The following is a 22096-nucleotide window of genomic DNA, read 5'->3' as shown; positions in this document are numbered from 1 at the left end:
AAAATCCCTGAAGAAGCAATCATATCATGGTGGCATCCTAACTAACCTACAGTATTTATGGAGACTCGTAGATTCAGAGATGACTTTTCTTAGATTTCTACATGAATAACTCTATTTTTTTTTTTTTTGAGAAATGGACAATGAGTTTATGTTGTATGTATTGCTGTTATTGGCAAACAAGTTATTGGCCTTTAAAACTTTAAAAGTCAAAGTGAGGTCTCCAGGCAAGAAGCACGGCGGAGACTGAGATGTCTCCTTTCGTGGCCCTCTGATCTATGCACAATTAGGACTGGGAAAAAACGAGCTTCTTGGTAAGTGGGAGGGTTTTCGTTGACAACCAGTTGGCTAGAGTGGGAGCAGCACTGGTCATCCTGGCAACCCCGGTCAGTGATGCTGCTGCTGCGACTTCTCCAGAGCCCTGTCCTGTGAGAGCCATGAAGTTGGCATAAGGAGAAGCGGCTCGTGTTCAGAGAGAGCTGTGAGTTTGCACTGCCGTTGTGGCGAGAAAAGATAGAGGAGGTGCTGGAGGCATGGCGGCACGTCTCGCAGCCATGAGTAATTTCACTGTATCTGCGGATGGAGTAACTGTTGCACATGGGAGAAGAGTGGGTCAGGTTCAGGAGCATGGCCTCGGAATAGCTGGGAATCAGCTGGCGATTGGTGCAGATGTGCCACTCCAGCTCAGTACTGTCCCGAGTGCTTACCCTGGGGATTCGGTATCTGTAGAGGGGCTCCTCTGCCACGGGAGGCACACTGTACTCAATGCCAACCAGCTTCTCCACGTGGTAGTGTACGTTTGCAGTCTGATATTCCATGAATACTCTCAATGGCCATGAAATCGTCATCAAAGCAGCCACCCAGAAAGCATAATGGGATACGTACCAGGGGAGATGTTCCGGGTCTCCATAAGCCATCATGACTTCCTTGAAGTCTACATTTTTGAGCTTCATGCCTTCTCTGATCTCCATGTAATCATCCAGGCCTTCTATTTCTGTGAAGAAATGAGCCCTCTGTGCCAAGTAAGAGTTCTCAGATTCCATGTTGGCAAAGCTGAAGCATTTCGTGAACTTCAGCCTTGTGGTGGAATACCATTCCAGGCCCATGAGCTCCTTCGATATGTCTTTGAATCCACAGTGGGAGTAGTCAAACTCTGCTTCAGCCACGTGGGTGTTGACTCTCTCGTGGTAAACCTGGGTTGTCGTGTAAGCGTCACCATTGCGATAGCGAGTCACCTGCCTTGTCCGTCGGACGAAGTGGTAGCTTATGGCTTTCCACCAGATACGCGGTGTGGCCTGTTTCATTCTGGCAATTCGATCGTAGACACTTTCCACATCAGCTTTGCATTGAAGTTCACTTTTGGTGCGGCAGTGCCAACACTCCACCAAGTAGACCACATAAAGAATAAAAAGGAAGGCTAATGGGATGTACACGTAGCCATCCGAGCAAGGGCTGTCGTGGTAAATCATAGACTTGCCTTTGAAAGAACTATCAAAACTGAGCTTAGTGACTTGTGTGAGCTGGCACCAAGCTATAGCCCCCAGGCAACTATATATCAGAATTGAGAGAAGGAGACACTTCCAGTGAGATTCTCTGCACAGTGAAGAACTCAAAGATTGCTTGATTGGTCTTTGCTGAAAATCAGATGACAGGAGAAAAAAGGAAGACAGAAATGAAAAGAGAGAAAGAGCATTTTTTTTGTATGAAATAATACAGTAATCAATCTTACACATTTTAAAATTTCATATTTCAGAGATATGAAGTACATCTCATCAGGATTTTCAGGTAAAGGCAGGAGTGGGTAGCAGGCAGGATGGGGTGGAAGGCAGTTCCACCGGCAGAAATTAAGCTGTGTGCCCAGCTCCAGCTGACTATCCCCCCTCCTCCCATCCTCTTACTCCTCCTCGGAAAGTGGCAGGGAGACCAGCACTGGCAGGAGTTGCAGGGGGCCCATTTACTCCCCCCTCTTTTCTCAACAGCTGATTGGCACCCATTCGCCTAGCTACCCAGTCTGAGGCGGGGGTTGACTCAGGAAGGAGAGTATGAGAAACACTAAGCAAATTGTCACCCCAGAGAGCGACACTGGTGAGCTTGTAAGTCGAGGACTTAACAGTTCACTTGAACGATGATGATTGTTCAAGCCACTCCCACCTGGTCACATGGGCAGCAAGCCACTCCCACCCAGTCACATGATCATCAAGCCACACCCACAAAATAAGCCACACCCACAGTTTAGCAGTAATAATTTTGGCTGCCCATTACTGGGTAGAGGATACCTCAAAATTGCAATATATCCCGCATGGCTTCTTCCAATAAATAAACAAATAATTGCTTTGAAATAATTGAGCATAGTGAAAGAACACAAGCATATTGAAGGATTTGTTAACTCATCAAATCTATTCTATTTTACATTGAAATTGTTTTTAACAGAGCAGGGAGTAAACCCTGTCTGGAAGTGCCATATGATCAATTCTTCAGTGTTTATAGTGGATTTGTAAACTGACATAACTAGGTGACTGTAAGACATTTTACTAAGACTAAGATTTCAGGTTTTTTTAAAAATAATAATGTACTGTGTGATTATGCTTAGGAAAACATATGGAATTTATCTAATTACTTGAAGAGTTCCTGAAATACAGCTTTCAGAATAGATACAACCTAAGTAAAAACTTCAGAGAATATAGAGTAGAATAGAGTAGAACAGAACAGAACAACAGAACAGAACAGAGTTGGAAGGGACTGTGGTGGTCTTCTAGTTCGACCCCCTCCTCAAGCAGGAATCCCTATAGCACTTCAGACAAATTGTCCAATCTATTCTTAAAAACTTCCAGTGTAGGAACATTCACAATTCTGGAGGCAAGTTGTTCCACTGATTAATTGTTCTGTCAGAAATTCTAGGTTGCTTCTCTCCTTGATTAGTTTCCACCCATTGCTTCTTGTTCTGCCCTCAGGTGCTTGGGGAAATAGTTTGACTCCCTCTTCTTTGTGGTAACCCTTAATATATTGGAACAGTGCTCTCATATCACCCTTAGTCCTTCATTTTATTAAATTAGACATACCCAATTCCAGCAAACATTCTTTATATGTTTTAGCCCTCAGTTCCTTAATCATCTTTGTTGTGCTTCTCTTCATTCTTTCTAGAGTCTCAACATCCTTTTTACATCATGGCTACCAAAATTGGATGCAATATTTCAAGTGTGGCCTTACCAAGGCCTTATAAAGTGGTAATTTTACTGTACAGTACTTCTTGGCCTTGAAGTTAGGAAATACGGTGGTACTTCTACTTAAGAACTTAATTTGTTCCATGACCAGGTTCTTAAGTAGAAAAGTTTGTAAGTAGAAGCAATGTTTCCCATAGGAATCAATGTGAAAGCAAATAACGTGTGCAAACCCATTAGGAAAGAAATAAAAGCTCGGAATTTGGGTGGGTGGAGGAAGAAGAGGAGGAGGACAGACACTGCCAGAGTGAAGGGAGTGTTTATTTCCTCTGGGCGCTGGCAGAGGTTTATTCCCTCTCCAAGTGCCCAGAGAAAGGAAAAAGCTCTGTTCGCTCTGGGCTGCTAAAGCCTCCTTAAGCGCCACCGAAAGGCATTTTTTTTCACCTAATAGGCTTCAGAAAGGCCTGTTTGCATGTGCAGGGGACACCATGGGAGTGGGTGCGCATGCTTTGGGGGGGAGGTGTGTGGGCATGTGCACGTATACTAGCCCCCCCCCCACATCCTTGTGGAACGTGAACCGAAAAAGGTTCACCCTATGTGATATTTTTAAGGTAAAATGGATCAGTAATGTTATGAGTATTACAAACTTTCTTATTTATTTATTTATTTATTTATTTATTTATTTATTTGTTTATTTGTTTATTTGTTTATTTGCTTGCTTGTTTGTTTATTTGTTTATTTGTTCGTTCGTTCGTTCATTCATTCATTCATTCATTCATTCATTCATTCATTCATTCATTGGATTTATATGCCGCCCCTCTCCGAGGACTCAGGGCAGCTCACAATATATATAAAAAAACATAATAGTACATCTAAATCCAATTAATACAATTAGAAACCCTAAAAATCCTAATATAATTTAAAACATTCCTTATCATTCATTCCATAAAACATACTAAAAAACACTCATTGGTCGGGAGGAAAATCTAGTGACACCAGGCCTGGCAACAAAGATGAATCTTTAAGCTTTTTCAGAAAGCTTAAAATACTTTGTTGTGACAGATCGCGACAGCTGTCAGCCCTGATAGCTTCAAGGCAGGATTAGACAGATTCATGGATGCCAAGTGTATCAGTGGTTATTGAAACGGATGTCCTTGTGCCGCCTCTATGTTAATTGAGGCAGGCAGGATTCCCTTGAGTACCATTTGTTGGGGGTCAGGGGAAAGGGAGGGTTTTGCCTTCTCTTTCTGCTAAAGATTCCCATGGACAATTGGTGGGCCACTGTGTGACACAGAATGCTGGACTCGATGGGCTTTGGCTCTTCTTATGTTCTTATGTTCTAGAAGGCAAGGAGGGTGAGGGCAGTGCAAATCTCCAGAGGGCCAGGGCCACCACAGAGAAGGCTCTTCCCCTAGGTCCCGCCAGCCGACATTGTCTGGTTGATGGGCTCCCTGAGGAAGCCAACTCTGTGGAACCTGACTGGATGCTGGGATTCATTTCCACAGCCTAATTTAGGTAGAAAAGTAGCATTATTGTCACTGTTACAGCTTGTTGTTGGTTGTTAATACACTGCAGATCTCTCAGGATAGATAAAAGACGGTCATTTCCCTCTGGCCCACTTCTAATTTAAAGAAGATTGTTTAAAGTAGAAGTGGGCTGAAGGGAAAGGACAGCTAAGTTATACTTAAAGAAATCCTTTAGAAATGTCTCCAAGTTCTTAAAACAATGGCACCGAAAAGAGTGACTTATGACCGTTTTTCATATTTAAGATGGTTGTAGCATCTTGGGCACTTTACAATTATCCAAACTAACAATACAAGCTGCCAACGGGACAGAAATAAATATAAAGCTTGTTGTGTTATAAATGAACAATAAATGAATTCATCACATGCAAATCTTATAAACAATTTTCCAAGCTTAATTCTTTAGAAGTTAATTAAGATAGTACTAAATGATTCATGGCTTGAACTCTTCATATGGTGTGAGGCATTTTGTTGTGCTACTTTGTTTAGGAAGATAATTCAAGTTAATTACATAACCTCAGGTGTGCATTAATTGGCATTTTATAAGTATGAAAGTATGGATCAATTGCACAACTGACTAGCAATCAATTATATAGCATTTCAAATTTTCCACCAAAGAGGTTGAACAAGGATGAAAACCAAAAAGACCTGTAAATGATGCTTGTGTTTGAATATATTATGAATAATTCTATTATTAATGCTTCTACTTTATTTTTTTTGCCAGCAACTCCTGAGCTTTTAAAAGTCTTTAATTAGCCATCCAATCAATAAACCAACTAATGTTATCCCGAAAATGCAAGAAAATCTTGACTAATATAATTGAAATAGCTGTTGAATGGTGTCATCTCAATGAGTTCTAGAAATAAAATGAAGAGACTGCACTTCTAAAAGTTACTATCAGGACAGTCCCTATAATTTGGTAAAATTGATCCTGAGAGGCAGCAATAAGATTAAAAAGACACATTTAAGGGTACTTTTAAGCGTGCTGTGCAGTCTCTGAACTATTGAGCTATTTTTCTATGAAGCACTAAATGTTGTCCCAGCATAAGGACTCAATTAAAATGTAATGGTCATTCCAGTTGATGTTTTTAAATAAAAAGGAACTATCTTATTCTTTGTCTCTAGCAAGTAGTGATTTGGATTGACAGTACTGTATTTTCTAACTATATATATAATGCCTAAAATGGGATTTGCAGTCTCCTAAATTTCTAGTCTGATGCCTTAACCAATACATGCGCAGAAGCTGAATCCTGCATGGGGGTGCACGCACGCAGGGCGTGGGGATGCACAGGGGGAGAGTGCGCACTCCCAGCCCATTCTGGTAGGGCTGGGAATGGTAGCCCGCCCCTTCTTTAAACTCAATAAAATAAATGAGATTTAAGTCTTATTTTGTTGCTGCCTAACACCTACACTAGTTTTATATGAGTTACTTTACAATCAAGACCAAGAGAACTATTTTAAGCATATGAACACATAAATGACATCAAGATTTGGGGAAAATGATATGGCCTTGAACAAACCATTGTCTTGATTCTCACATTTCATTAAGACATGACTTGTTTAAGCATCTTGCACTGACTAAATCTCAGCTAGTTTATTTATAGACCATAATATAGATATAGCATGTTTCATAACATGCTATATCAAAACCCAATAAACTACCATATATTTTGGCTGTGCACAATATGCAAGCTTAACCACTAGCTCCTTCTATAATTGGATCTACCTTACATTTAAAAAAAAAGACATATAGGGTGTTTATTGAAAATCAGATACATTATTAATACATAGCTTCCTGGAGCACTGATCAAAGAACATTAATTTTCAGCCTGCACTGGAAGATTTTGCATAATCTAAAAGGTGATTAAAAAAACCACACTTCAGTGCAGACAGTTATTGAGCAATCATAGGAAAGAAAAAAGAAAGAAATCAGAAATTAGGAGGAACAATTTACAAATACATCAATCAGGATTTTTAAAAATGAACATTAAATTCCCAATTAAAAAACTGTGTTTAATTTTTTTTCCTTTCTTTTTTCAGTAAACTGAACTTCTCAAGATTATTATTTGGATCTTTTTAAAAAACAATGCCAATTTATCTTATGGTGCTTCTTGGTAGTTTGTTCAATATAAAGCATTTAGAAACATAAGAAACATAGAAGATTGACGGCAGAAAAAGACCTCATAGTCCATCTAGTCTGCCCTTGGGCTATTTCCTGTATTTTATCTTATGATTGGTACATGTTTATCCCAGGCATGTTTAAATTCAGTTACTGAATTACCAACCACATCTGCTGGAAGTTTGTTCCAAGCATCTACTACTCTTTCAGTAAAATAATATTTTCTCTTTGCTATTCAAATTTGCTATTTGAATTATTTGATCCAGATGTTGTTATTGCTTCTGAAATTCCACAGTGGTGTGTAAATTGGGAAGAATTCCCCCTTGCTTTAAAACTAGTGACTTTTCCTGTTTAAAGAAATTGAAGATGATGTAATGAATTGAAATTGATATTAGTTACTTACATGACCTCTGGAATGATGATCTCCAATGTCCCATCCCACCAGTAGATGATCACTTTAAAGCAGTGTTTCCCAACCTTGGCAACTTGAAGCTATTTGGACTTCAACTCCCAGAATTCCCCAGCCAGCATTCAGACTTCAACTCCTATTCGCTGGCTGGGGAATTCTGGGAGTTGAAGCCCAAATAGCTTCAAGTTCCCAAGGTTGGGAAACACTGCTTTAAAGAATATTAAATCCATTTCTTATGACTTCAAAATGAAGTTAATACATATTTAAGTATCGGCTACTCTCATTGGGCTGTTAATTTTACACTGAAACCAACAGGATCAATTCTGGGCTTGTTGCTGGATATTAAAATATTCTGTTTAGCGCATGTTAAGAAACTCTCAAAAATTTAAAGATTGTGGAGTTGGTATGTAGAATAGCTAAAACATATAAAACTGAAGGTTCAGCCGGACATCAGGCCATGGCAATATTTAAACAAAGGGTTTTAGATGTTAATGCACAAACTGATATTGAGGCACTTTCTAAGTGCAGGTCACTGAAATGGTTAGCCAAGAACAAAACAGCCTTTCAACTAGAAAAATACCTGACAATTGATCTGACCCAATACCATAGAACAGCACTCACTAGAGCAAGATTTGAGCAGTTAGATTCTATGATCAAATATGGACGATTCCACCAAGTACCATATTTTGAGAGAACATGCATTTGCGGTGCACCAGAAATAGAAAACATTGCACATGTGCTACTCAATTGTAAACTATACTCCTCAGTAAGACCTCAGTATTTACAGACCCTACTTGACAAAATCATACACTGGGACTGTAATAAACAATTATCATATTTTCTTCAGGGTACAAATATATATGTCGTTTCTAGAACCGCTAAGTTTATAGTCAGGGCTGTTCAGATGAGAATACGTTTTATAGAACATATTGGGGTGGCATGCAAAGGAGATGAACTCACGTAAGAATATTTTATATCAGTATCTTAGATTTGTTTAATATGATCCTTTGCACGAGTTATATTCTCATGTTTTACTACTCAATTTTAGCATATTATACTGCATTTTGACTTATTTAACTTATTATTTATTCAAATTCCCTCTATTTTAGCCAATTTTATTGTATTTTAACCAGTCACAGTTTTATGACGACCGATGTGGTCCTTTTCCTTGCTTTGATATGGTCGATTGACTAATCAAATAAAGTTGATATTGAAAAATATAAAACTGAAGGAGAACTAATATGTCGGTAACTGGAATTAGTTTCCCCCAGAGATTTGTGCTGTGATTTGTGTTGTCCTCGCCTTCTGCAAGACTCAGCTATGCCACCAGGCTTGGGAGCATTAGATTCTAGTCCCCTGGCCGACGAATGTAATGTAATGAATGGGAATGAGTGATTTTTAATGTTTTTAGGGTTTTAGAGTAATTAGTTAAATTAATTGGATTTTGGAGATTTATACTGCATATTATTTCTTTTATATGTTGCAAGCCTACCCGAGTCCTCGGAGAAGGGCAGCATATAAATCCAATTGATAAATAAAATAAATTATAAAACTTGTAGCAACATATTGAAATAGGTTGTTACAATAGTCAACATTTGCATTCTTTCCAGCAAAGAGACAAAATAGAAGGTTTTCAAATAATTCGGTCAATTGTTAAAGTTGTTCCAGTTATATAATTTTTCAGGCTATTATCATTATTATTGAAGTTACAGTATTTTGCAACAATATTGTAACCTATTATACTTTCTTTCTGGATCGTTTAACACAATCATCGTCTTTTTTAAAAGTTCCATGAATCCATAGAGTTTATAATAACTTTCTTTAAATCATATTAACTTACTAGAGCAGTGATGGCAAACCTATGGCACACGAGCCGTTGCCCTAGCTCTGCTCCATTGTGCATGTGTATGCTGGCCAGCTGATTTTTGGCTTGAACAGAGGTTCTGAGAGGGCGTTTTTGGCTTCCAGGGAGCCTCCAAGGGGATGGGGAGGGTGTTTTTACCCTCCCCATGACTCCAGGGAAACCTTTGGAACCTGGGGAGGGCTGAACACGAGCCACTGGGCCACCAGAAGTTGGAAACAGCCTGTTTCCGGCCTCCCAAGGGCCTCTGGGGAGGCAGGGGGAAGCTATTTTCGCCCTCCCCAGGAATTGAATTATGGGTGTGGGCATTCGTGCATAGAGCCGGGGTGGCGCAGCAAGTAGAGTGCTGTACTGCAGGCCACTGAAGCTGACTGTAGATCTGTAGGTCAGCAGTTCAAATCTCATCATCGGCTCAAGGTTGACTCAGCCTTCCATCCTTCCGAGGTGGGTAAAATGAGGACCCAGATTGTGGGGGCAATAGGCTGGCTCTGTTTAAAAGTGCTATTGCTAACATGTTGTAAGCCACCCTGAGTCTAAGGAGAAGAGAGGCATAAAAATTGAATGAATGAACGAACAAACAAACTAACTAACTAACTAACTAACTAACAAACAAACAAACAAACAAACAAACAAACAAACAAACAAACATGCAATAGCATGCACCCACGCTCTTTTGGCACCAGGATAAAAAGGTTCGCCATCACTGTACTAGAGGCTTCCTTTTAGGGTTGCCTTCAAGTCAGTCTTGACTCCGGGTGGTAACCTGGACAAGTCCCTGCAGGGTTTTTTTTTTGCCACGTTTGAAGAAGGATTATGCCTTTTCTTCCTCCTTCCTAAGATTCAGAGGAAATGACTGACCCAAGGTCCCCCAACTGGCTTCATGCCAAAGGCAGAACTAGAATTCAACATTTGCCAGATTTCTAGTCTGGTGTCTTTACCAACACACAAATTTAGCTGTCATAAATCCCCTTATTTCTCACAAACCCCCACAAAATTAGCTGAATAAGTCCCCTTATTCTGCAGTTACCGGTATCTCCCATTTCTTTTATATTTTGCTTTATAGTACCTCCTAAATTTGCCTTGTTTCCTCTTATTCTCCTTACTATTAAATTGATTAAGACCAGCATTATACATAGAGACAGTGCTTATCAGAGAGCAATGAGCAATACTTCTGAGCTTTTTATATTATAGGAAATATAATTACCTTCGGTCTCCATTTTGGCAACAGGATGCAAGCTAAGTTAATTTAAAACTTCCATTTTTACATTTGCAGCCTCATTCGCACGATAGTTTGTCTCATGGAATAGATTTCAACAATCAGGTTTCTGGTAACCTTAAACCACCTTGTTTTCATCTACTTCCATTAACTCAGCTCATTTACTTTCATTAACTAAACATGCATTTGCATTAAAACATAGGAGTTAAGTTAAAAGGCTCGTTGGATATAGCCACTTAATGCTGCAATCACAAAGGATTAATTTTTATTAAAGACTCCAAAGAGTTATGGGCACAGCTTCTCTGTACAGATTTTTTTTTTGTCCCCTAAACATATAACTCCAGAAAATTGGAAATAATTCAGTATGGAAAGGGGCTGCAGGCCCTTTGCTTGATGAGAGTGTAGTGGGGGTGCCATGTAATAACCCAGTTTGAATAATTGAGGATAATTTAAACAGCCACAGTTCCATTTAGCAATCATAGCTGGTGATACTCTGCAGTACCAACCAGGATGAGTCAATAGTAAAGAAACTACCTTGTCAGAATATTTATTTATTTAGTCCAATACACAATGAGGGTTTTAGTGTGTGTGTGTGTGTGTGTGTGTGTGTGTGTGTGTGTATATATATATATACACACACTTCAAGTTTCAACACACACTGAAGTTTCAACCTTCGTGAAACTTCAGCCTGATGATGGTGAATGTGATTTCACCGAAACGTCGCATAGACATGCAAAATATTACACAGGGCAAAACCCGAACTCAGAACAATCTACATACATATACCCGTGAAAATTTACGAAAATATCTATCTACACACACACACACACACACACACATATATATATATATATATATATATACATACATACATACATACATACATACCTTATATATACCTGGCTAGCTGATGAGGCCAAAATAAGGCTGAAATAGATCTATCCTAGTCTCCCTTAATTTTCAAATTCAGCAAAAAAACATGTGACACATATAGATAGAATTGTCGGCTATCAATAAAATTAACTGCCTTGGAAATGGCCCTGGGTTGGGCCGAGAGGCAAATAAGGAGCTGTGATGTTCCTTCAATACACCAGGGTGATTCGACACAAAAATATGTAACCCTTCCCTGGTGCAGAGCTGAAGGGATTGGATACTGTAGCCTAGAGCAGTGTTTCCCAACCTTTTTGGAGCCGCGGCACATTTTTCATATTTTCAAAATCCTGGGGAACATGGAGGGGGGGGGCTAAAAAAAGTTTGGACAAAAAAAATATCTCTTCCTCCCTTTCGCTCTATTTCTCTCTCCCTCCCTCTTTCTCTCTCTTCCTTCCTTTCTCTCTCCATCCCTCTTTCTTTCTCTCTTCCTTCCTTCCTCTCATTCTGTCTCCTCCTTCCTCTCTCATCTCTTTCCTTCCTCTCCCTCCCTTTCTCTCTTTCCTTTCTCTCCCTCTTTCCTTCCTATCTCTCTTTCTTTCTCTCCCTCCTTCATTCAATTTTCTCTCCCTCCCTTTCTCTCTCTTTCCTTTCTCTCCCTCCCTTTCTCTTCCTTTTTCTCTATCCTTTCTAGTTCTTACTCTTTCTTTCTCTCCCTCCTTCATTCAATTTTCTCTCCCCCCCTTCCTCCCTCTTTCCTTTCTCCCCCTCCCTTTCTCTTCCTTTTTCTCTATCCTTTCTACTTCTTACTCTTTCTTTCTTTCTCTCCCTCCTTCATTCAATTTTCTCTCCCCCCCTTCCTCCCTTTCCTTTCTCCCCCTCCCTTTCTCTTCCTTTTTCTCTATCCTTTCTACTTCTTACTCTTTCTTTCTCTCCCTCCTTCATTCAATTTTCTCTCCCTCCCTTTCTCTCTCTTTCCTTTCTACTTCTTACTCTTTCTTTCTCTCCCTCCTTCATTCAATTTTCTCTCCCTCCCTTTCTCTCTCTTTCCTTTCTACTTCTTACTCTTCTTTCTCTCCCTCCTTCATTCAATTTTCTCTCCCCCTTCCTCCCTCTTTCCTTTCTCCCCCTCCCTTTCTCTTCCTTTTTCTCTATCCTTTCTACTTCTTACTCTTTCTTTCTCTCCCTCCTTCATTCAATTTTCTCTCCCTCCCTTTCTCTCTCTTTCCTTTCTCCCCCTCCCTTTCTCTTCCTTTTTCTCTATCCTTTCTACTTCTTACTCTTTCTTTCTCTCCCTCCTTCATTCAATTTTCTCTCCCTCCCTTACTCTCTCTTTCCTTTCTCTCCCTCCCTTGTTCTCCCCTGGGGCTGCCTGTGCCTGCCCTGCACCACCCAACACGGACGGACAGCCCCCGGTCGTCGGTTCGTCGCCCCCCATCCCCCCACGGAGGGAGATCAGGCTGGCGAGGGCGGTAGATCTGCGTCACCAGCCACTGGAGGGAGATCGGGCTGTCGGGGGCGGCGAATCCACCTCCCCAGCCGGGTGGAGGGAGATCGGGCTGGCGAGGGCGGTGGATCCGCGTCCCCAGCCGCGCGGAGGGAAATCCGGCAGGCGCGCCCCTGGAAAAGCCTACAGGGAACGGTGCCCGGTGCCGCTTTAGCCGCCCCCCCCGCCATCTCCCCGCGACTGCCTGCGCCGCTGCAGCCGCCCCCCCCGCTCCCACCGCCAGTGCCCTCCCGCCGGGCCCCAAAGGACACTTGCCGACGACGACACGGCCAGGTGTGCCGAAGACGATGACAGGGAAGTTTCAGCTGGGCGGGGCGCTGCCGTGCCGGTGCCTCCAACCTCCCGGTTCCTGCTCGATGCCGCGGTTTCTGGCGCTCTCCTGCTGGGCCCCAAAGAAGGAAGGCGGGAAAAAGGCGCGAAGAATGGAGCTCTCCTTCTTCCTGCCTTCCTTCTTTGGGGCCCAGCAGGAGAGCGCCAGAAACCGCGGCATCGGGCAGGATCCGAGAGGTCGGAGGCACCGCAGCGCCCCGCCCAGGCGGCACACCTGGCGGTGTCTCGCGGCACACTAGTGTGCCGCGGCACACCGGTTGGGAAACGCTGGCCTAGAGGATAATTCTCTGCCTTACAAGGCAAAGGTTGCAGGTTCAAGTCCCAGTGGGTATGGCTAGCTGATGAGGCCAAAATAAGGCCGAAATAGATCTATCCTAGTCTCCCTTAATTTTAAAATTCAGCAAAAAAACATGTGACACATAGTAAAATACATGATGAAGGTTATAGAGGAGATACTCATAGTAAAATATATCTATGAAAGAATAGAAAAGAAGATATAGCAATAGAACATATCAATGAAAAAATATAAGAAGAGATATAGGAATAGAAGAAAGGAATAGGAGATATAGGAGAGCAATAGGACAGGGGACGGAAGGCACTCTCATGCACTTGTACTCGCCCCTTACTGACCTCTTGGGGGTGACACTAGGGAGTCCGGTAATGAGTTCCACACTTCGACAACTCGGTTACTGAAGTCATATTTTTTACAGTCAAGTTTGGAGCAGTTAATATTAAGTTTAAATCTGTTGTGTGCTCTTGTGTTGTTGTGGTCGAAGCTGAAGTAGTCGCCGACAGGCAGGACGTTGCAGCATATGATCTTGTGGGCAATACTTAGAACTTGTTTAAGGCGTCTTAGTTCTAAGCTTTCTAGGCCCAGGATTGAAAGTCTAGTCTCGTAGGGTATTCTGTTTCGAGTGGAGGAGTGAAGGGCTCTTCTGGTGAAGTATCTTTGGACATTTTCAAGGGTGTTAATGTCTGAGATGCGATATGGGTTCCAAACAGATTAGCTGTATTCGAGGATGGGTCTGGCAAAAGTTTTGTAAGCTCTGGTAAGTAGTGAGAGATTGCCAGAGCAGAAGCTACGTAGGATTAGATTTACAACTCTTGAAGCCTTCTTGGCTATGTTGTTGCAGTGGGCTTTGGCACTTAACTCTTTTGTTATTAGTATACCGAGGTCTTTAACCGAGTGGGGATTATCTGAGATAATTGGAGTTCGGATTCTTCTTCCCAATGTCTAGGACAGAGCATTTGCTAGTTGAGATTTGGAGTTGCATATACATAGCCGGCATATACATAGTATAAAACATAACATTGTTGAATTAACTGGAACCAACTATCACATAATTATGTTTATCAAAATATAAATGGAATATTGCCACAAGAAAATGCCATTTGACTTCAAAAGAAGCAATTTTTCTAAAATGAGGCATCTGGTAAAAAAAGAGATCAGAGAGAAGAGAAGTCAAAACAGTCAAGTCTTGTCAGGCTGTTTAGAAAGGAATATCAGAATTTCAGCTAGAGCCGGTCAGAAAACTCGCTACGAAGAGATCAGCAGCATAATCAATAAAAATATCAAGAATATAAATTAATAGAAATGTATTAAATAAATTAATAAAAAAGGAGAAGGAAAAAAATGCTTCAGAATTTGCTAAAACAAATCTGCTTAAATAAAATAAGCACCCACACATAAATATTCTTATTAAGTAATGTTTTGGGAGGGTTGTTTCTTTTTAATTTTGTAAACTGACCAGAACTATTTATGTAAGATGGACAGCCATATAAATAAAAATAAATTAATAGAAAAGGATTGTAGTTTTGTAGAAAAGAAACAGAAACAGACAGTAGACCAGAAACAAAGAGATCTTGAAGCACAAATTTGTAATAACATCAAGGCTATCAATAAAAGCAACATGGTTAGATGAATTTTGGAATCCTAATGGACAACCATTTCAATATGAGCCAGCAGTGTGCAACAGCTGGCAAAAAAGCCAACACAGTTCTAGGCTGCATTAACAGAGGGATAGAATCAAGATCATGGAAAGTGTTATACCACTTGGTAAGGCCACACTTAGAATACTGCATTCAGTTTTGGTCGCCATGATGCAAAAAGGATGTTGAGACTCTAGAAAGAGTGCAGAGAAGAGCGACAAAGATGATTAGGGAATTAGAGGCTAAAACATATGAAGAACGGTTGCATGAATTGGGCATGGCCAGGGGAGACATGATAGCAGTGTTCCAGTATCTCAGGGGTTGCCACAAAGAAGGAGTCAACCTATTCTCCAATGCACCTGGGGGTAGAACAAGAAGCAATGGGTGGAAACTAAACAAGGAGAGAAGCAGCTTAGAACTAAGGAGAAATTTCCTGACAGTCAGAACAGTTGATCAGTGGAACAGCTTGTCTCCAGAAGTTGTGAAAGCTCCAACACTGGAAGTTTTAAAGAAGATGTTGGCATGCTGGCCACGCCCACACCTGGTTTAGCAAAGGGGAGGAAAGTCTTAATACATCATGTGACACCAGCGTGATGATGTGAGTTTGACACCCCTGCAGTAGAGCATAGAAAATTTGCAGTGACCTCAGTGGAATTATTGATATACTGCAAATAAATAAATTACGACTCCAGACGCTGTTCATCTGAAAAGTTCTTAAAAGAAATGTGGGGATAAAATATAATGAAACCAATGGAAACAGATCAGGGATAATAACTGTCTCCTTGAAGCTGGAAGCTATACTTTGTCATCAACTCTGTGTCATCAGCTAAAAAGATTGATACAGAAATAAATCTTTCTTGGAAGATACATTCCCAATAACATAACCTCCTCCCAACCTTGCAAGCACTTTGATTTGCAAGTAATTGCCTGGTAGTTATAATTATTTCAAGGAAATGGATAATAAATTTCAACAACTTACCACCCCCTATTATGGAGTGTGAAAAATCCATTTTATTATCATAGTAAACAATGCATTGATAATTGAAGTGTTTATGCCTTTGATCTGCTGCTGATGGCATACAGAGAATAATTTTCTGTAGGAGATAAGAAAATGACCCTGGCTTCCTTTAGGTCCTGTCTGTATTTCTTATCTATAGTTGAAAACTAACTATAACTAATCATTCTAAGACTGAAGGCTTGGGCCCTTCCTTTGGCTGCTTAGGAATGAGATGCTCACAGTACAGTGGTACCTCTACTTACAAACTTAATTTGTCCTGTGACCAGGTTCTTAAGTAGAAAAGTTTGTAAGAAGAAGTAATTCTTCCCATAGGAAACAGTGTAAAAGCAAATACTGTAATGCGTGCAGTTGGGGAAACCGCAGGGAGGGTGGAGGCCCTGTTTCCTCCCAGGAGATTCCTCTAGAGGCCCCATGGAGGCTTCTCACTGCCTTTTCCGGTTACAGTTTCGGAGGCTCAGGTTTGTAAATGGAAAATGATTCTTGAGAAGAGGCAAAAAAATCTTGAACACCTGGCTCTTATCTAGAAAGGTTCGTAAGTAGAGGCATTTGTAGGTAGAGGTATCACTGTATTCTAAAAAAATAAAACTTAGTTTATACCAGGGGTGTCAAACTTGTATCATCATGGCGGTGTCATGCGACATATCGTGACTTTTCCGCCCTTCGCTAAACTGGACATGGGCGTGGCCAGCGTGTGATGCATCCAGCCCATAGGCTGTGAGTTTGACAGCCCTGGTTTATACCTTTCCAATCCTTTGACTCAGTCCCTTAAGGTGAAATTCCTACCGTAAAACTCAGGCAGGGACATCTCAAAATGTCCTTTTGAGAAAAATATGTAATATTTTCCTAACATTATTTTTCTCTCAAAGGATATAAAAATTATCAATTTAAACTTTAAAAAAAAATCAAAGGAGATAACAGAGAATTGGAAGCGTCTCTATAAAACAATAGAGCCTGAAGAGAAATTAGGGCAACCTTTGTGAAGGTAGATCTTGCTTTCAATAATATTTTTGAGTCCCACGAGACTGTCACTAGACAGGAAGACATCAACGATCCAATGAAAGTGTTTATGTGCACTTTAAAAGATTTATCCCTTAGCAGACAAGGAAACTAGAGGAATTCTCAAGTTATGGACTCAGAACTGGTGCAGGACAAAAAATTGTTGAAATAAAGAGCTATTTGTGCAGTGAAAGAATACCCTAGATATGTCTGCTGCCTTGACTTTGACACACACACATGCACAAAGTATAACAACAACATCAGAAAGGTTCCAGAAGAACATGTATTGAGAGCAATGTTTTTAAACTTGCTTATAAATTAACTGGATAATTAAGGTAGGGGATCAACTATTTTTAAAAAATGGCTAGTGCCTCTAGATAAGATAGGCAGCACTCAAATTAAATCAATCAATAAAAGCCAAAATAATGATTCCCCCCCCAAAAAAACCTACAAGAAATCAGCGGAATAAGCATTAAAATGACAAATATAATTGTGTAAGCAATTATCAAAAGAGAGAAGACAATTTTTGTCTCCTCTCTGGAATTGGAAATGACTACCCAGCAAAGTGATGCTATAAAACGTGGTTAAAACATTGACACATTTTAAAGCTACTGTGAAAAGGACAAATGTTATGTGCGTATCATTACAATATTATTAGGAAAATAATATTTTCAAAATCATGGCCATTTAACCACAGTGCGTTCAACTAATATCTAACATTCTAGTCACGGGACCTTAAAGAATGATACCATAGAGATGAAAAGGTGTAAAAAGCAATAATCACAATCTAAACCCTTTAAACAACTTTCATGAATGACAAAGTAACTATTTAAAGAGACCTTTTAACCTTTTAAAAAGGATGGGAGGACTGATAGGGATCTTACAATATTAGAATGAACGATTTTTCAAGTAAGCTGCTATTGGGAATTTCAGACCAAATGAAAGAGAACTGTATTGCGCTATTCCAATAACAAAAGATTGGAGTCAACTCAATTTAAAGTTAGAGCAATTTGTCTATAGAAGATACTAAAGTGCTGGTTTATTACTATACTGTTATAATACCGCTCCGAGTCTCCGGAGAGGGGCGGCATACAAATCTAATAAATAAAATAAATAAAAATAAATAAATACGGTAATATTTATTTTTATTGTTGTTCAGTTAGTGTTGTATCTGGCTCTTCATAATCCTATGAACCATAGCAGGCCAGCTCCTGGTCCCCAACCTTCCACTGTCTCCCGGAAAGAGTATAACCATCTCATCCTCTGCCATCCCCTCCTCCTTTGGCCTTCAATCATTCCCCAACATCAGGGTCTTTTCAGCAATTCCTCTCTTCTCATTGGGGGGGGATTCTAAGTACTCAAACTTCAGATTCAGCATCTGTCCTTCCAAAGAACAATCAGGATTGATTTCCTTTAGGAATAGCATTTATTACTATTGCTATTTCTATAACATTAGAAAAATATGCCTCTAAGTACCAATTAATGGGAGCCTAAAGGAAAGGAAGTGTTGGTTATGACCTATAAAGCCCTTCATGGCATCGGACCAGAATATCTCCGGGACCGTCTTCTGCCACACGAATCCCAGCGACCAGTTAGGTCCCACAGAGTTGGCCTTCTCCGGGTCCCGTCGACTAAACAATGTCGCCTGGCAGGATCCAGGGGAAGAGCCTTCTCTGTGGCGGCCCCGACCCTCTAGAACCAACTCCCCCCAGATATCAGAGTTGCCCCCACCCTCCTTGCCTTTCGTAAGCTTCTTAAAACCCACCTCTGTCGTCAGGCATGGGGGAATTGAGATATTCCCTTCCCCCTAGGCTTATAAAATTTATGCATGGTATGTCTGTATGTATGATTGTTTTCTTAAATTGGGGTTTCTTTTTAAATTACTTTTAATATTAGGTTTGTTTATATTGTCTTTTTACTGGTGTTAGTCGCCCCGAGTCTGCGGAGAGGGGCGGCATACAAATCTAATAAATTTAAAAAAATAAAAAAATACTATGGGCCAGTATTTAAATAATTGTACCGGAACCAGTTCAAGTCCATATTGGCTGAAATTACTGGATGTCCTTGGTCAGGCACTGCCTCAGCTGAATGTATTTTACAGAGTTGTGGGGATACTAAGTACACTGGCTTAAGCTCCTGGAGGAAAAAGCATAGAATACATTAACACATAAAAAATGAATGTATAATGGGATAATGGTGTTGTGCTCACATCCAGCAAGGTTTTGGCCGGGTTCTCTGGTCGGCCACTGAGGAATTCCTATGTTAGGCTAGATAAGCCCTTGATTTTATTCAGCAACGTTCTTTTTTTTTAGATCTTATTCGGGGGGCCTTGTGTATCATGCAGGCCTTTGAATTTACGACGTCAAATTTACGATTACAAAACCATATACACGTTGACTCTATTGGCATTTTGTTGTTATGGTTTAGCAGCTTGCACCACGACAGACAAATATTATCTGCAGTATGTTTTGTAGACCCAGGTGGAAAACAGATTGGTTATGCTCCATCTAATCAGATCAGCACATTTTACTCGGGAAGCCCAATTGGTACGAAACGTCACTCAAACCAGCAGCAAAACAATGAGAGCCCTTGTTTATCAGAGAAAACTCACTCTGGATATATTCATAAAAAGTAGGGAGGGAATTTGGAGCCCCCAAAAAGGAAGGTGGGGGTTTACAGTTCTCAGATCCTTAAAACTAACCGAGTTACCGTAGAATGAATCATATATTCATCTTTACTCTAGAGCAGTGTTTCCCAACCTTGACAACTTGAAGATATTTGGACTTCAACTCCCAGAATTCCCCAGCCAGTGAATGCTGGCTGGGGAATTCTGGGAGTTGAAGTCCAAATATCTTCAAGTTGCCATGGTTGGGAAACACTGCTCTAGAGAAAGATTTTCAGAAACATTGGAGAGACTCCTTTCTCTGCAATTGGGAATGGCTTTAAACTTGATCACCTTTGACTGGCAAAACAATTACATTTTGGATGGCTGGTTAGTACCCTGGTTAGGCCCAGGGTACTTCTCCAAGGAAGAGAAGTTTACATAACACAACACAATAAAAGCTTCTCTTGCACACTTATCTTTATCGTAAGAAAAAGATACGTGAGCACCCACAAATGCACACGCAGGCATCTAAACAAACACACACAGGGGCAGGGGGCTCCAATCATGGCAACCTTAAGCCTTGGCAGACTTCAACTAGGAGTTGAACTCCACCTAGGCTTAAAGTTGCAATTGTTGGAGACCCCTGCATTTAGAGATTACCGATATAGATCTCTAACTCTAACTCTAACTTGTTTGGGTTGTATGAGTGTTTTTAAATCAAGGGTTTGTAACTGTTTTCCTGTTTTAATCATGGGATTCGTATTTTGTATTCTTATTGTGAACGGCTCAAACTCACAGCCCAGTAAAATTTTAAGGTTTTGTCCTGAACCCACAAGGGTCAGTATGATAACAGATTAGGCAAGTAGCTCAATTTTCTTTAATTGCTATAAAAGTTCAATTCTAAATAATGATTAAAATGATTAAATACACATGAATAAAAGCATAGTATTTAATTATTTCCTATTTTAAAAGTAATTAAGGATCATGCTTAGGTACTAGAGAAGGAAGGACAGTAAAAAAACTATTAAGTATTCAATAAATAGTGCATAAACTTACTACCCCACTGCCCCCCGCCCCCCCGTGGGGGCAGCAGCCCAATACTAGTTGCAAGGATGCTACAAAGTCCCTTCAATTCTTGGTTCCAACATATTCTTCGCGCCGGCTCTTTTGAGGCTGGGCGCAATAGTAACACGCATGGTCAGGTACACACAACTCCGTTTCCCCGACTCGGTCCGCCCGGCGTTACCCCCAAAGGTGGAGCCTTAAAGACCCCCAGACGCCCTTGGCTTCTCACCTCCTCGCTAGCATCTGTAGTTGCAGCCGCCGCCGCCGCCACTGCTGCTTCTGGACTATTTCCAGCCAATGGCTCCGGTTCCCCCTCCGAAGACATCCTTGGCCATTACAGATCTGGCAGCCCCGGTCGAAGGGAAAGTTCCTCCGTTCCGCTCCAGAGCCGCCGACCCGGGCCCTCCAAGGCGCAGCGGGTGTGCGGGTGTGCGGGGGAAGCTGAGGGAATCCACCGGACTCTGCCTCCGGCTGCAGCTTCCTCCAATTGGTCCCCCCTGCGCAAACCAAACGGGAGATCCGGTCCAGGTTTCCGAGCGGGGCGCCTTTTGCCACCCGCCCGTCCGAAGTCAGGTGCGTCCTCGGGGCGCTAAAGGGGCTCCGGCTGACTGCGCTCGCTGCCAGCCGTTTCAAGTCGGGATGGACTGCGGCTGCTCTTTTTAACTTTAGAAGGGGAAAAAAGGACGCCGGAGACGCCTCTGGGGGACGCTGGAGACGCGGGCGAGCCAAGCGAAGGTCCCTCTTGCTGGGCACGGTGCCGGCTGTCTCTCCCGCCCGCCGCTCTCCCTGCCCTGGAATCCTCTGCAGCCCCCAACTCTGCAGTGGAACTACTTGGTTGCCAACTTGGGGTTTCTCTCTCTCTCTCTCTCTCTTCTCCTTTCATCTCTCTCTCTCTGTATCTTTCTCTCTCTTCCTCCCTCCCTCCCCTCTCTCTCATCTCTCTCTTTCTCATCTCATCTCTCTCTCTGTTTATCTTTCCTTCTTTTATCTCTCTCTCTCTCCCCCTCTCTCATCTCTCTCTGTGTATCTTTCCTTCTCTTATTTTTTCTCTCTCTCTTTCTCTCTCTCCTCCTCTCATATCATCTCTCTCTGTGTATCTTTCTTTCTCTTCTTTCTCTCTCTCTCACACTTTCCCTCTTTCTTTCTCTCATTTCATCTCTCTTTGTGTGCATCTTTCTTTCTCTTATTTCTCTCTTTCTTTCTTTCTCTCTTTCTCTCATTTCATCTCTCTGTGTGTTCTTTCTCTTATTCTGTTCTTTCTCTTATTTCTCTCTCTCTCTTTCCCTCTTTCTCTCATCTCATCTCTCTCTGTGTGTATCTTTCTTTCTCTTATTTCTCTCTCTCTTTTCCCCTCTTTCTTTCTCTCATTTCATCTCTCTGTGTGTATCCTTCTCTTTCTCTGTATCTTTTTTCTCTATAATCTCTGTGTGTATATTTCTCTCCCCCTCTCCCACCCTCCCCCTCTCATCTCTTTCTCCCTCTCTCTTTATCTC

General features: G+C 41.3%; 1 protein-coding gene across 1 annotated transcript; it reads right to left on the bottom strand.

Annotated features, from left to right (window-relative positions):
• Positions 1 to 206: 206 nt before the first annotated feature.
• On the bottom strand, positions 207 to 20928 carry LOC139157489 (transmembrane protein 151B-like). Its single transcript, XM_070734302.1, has 2 exons — positions 20833 to 20928; positions 207 to 1631 (listed from the first exon to the last, which is right to left on the bottom strand). The coding sequence occupies exons 1-2, from the start codon at positions 20926 to 20928 to the stop codon at positions 207 to 209; spliced, it is 1521 nt and encodes a 506-aa protein (XP_070590403.1).
• Positions 20929 to 22096: the final 1168 nt, after the last annotated feature.

This window comes from Erythrolamprus reginae, chromosome 1 (assembly GCF_031021105.1).
Source record: "Erythrolamprus reginae isolate rEryReg1 chromosome 1, rEryReg1.hap1, whole genome shotgun sequence".
Lineage (NCBI taxonomy): Eukaryota > Metazoa > Chordata > Lepidosauria > Squamata > Dipsadidae > Erythrolamprus > Erythrolamprus reginae.
The sequence above is the reverse complement of the archived record's forward strand: the minus strand, read 5'-3'. Positions and strand labels throughout refer to the sequence as shown.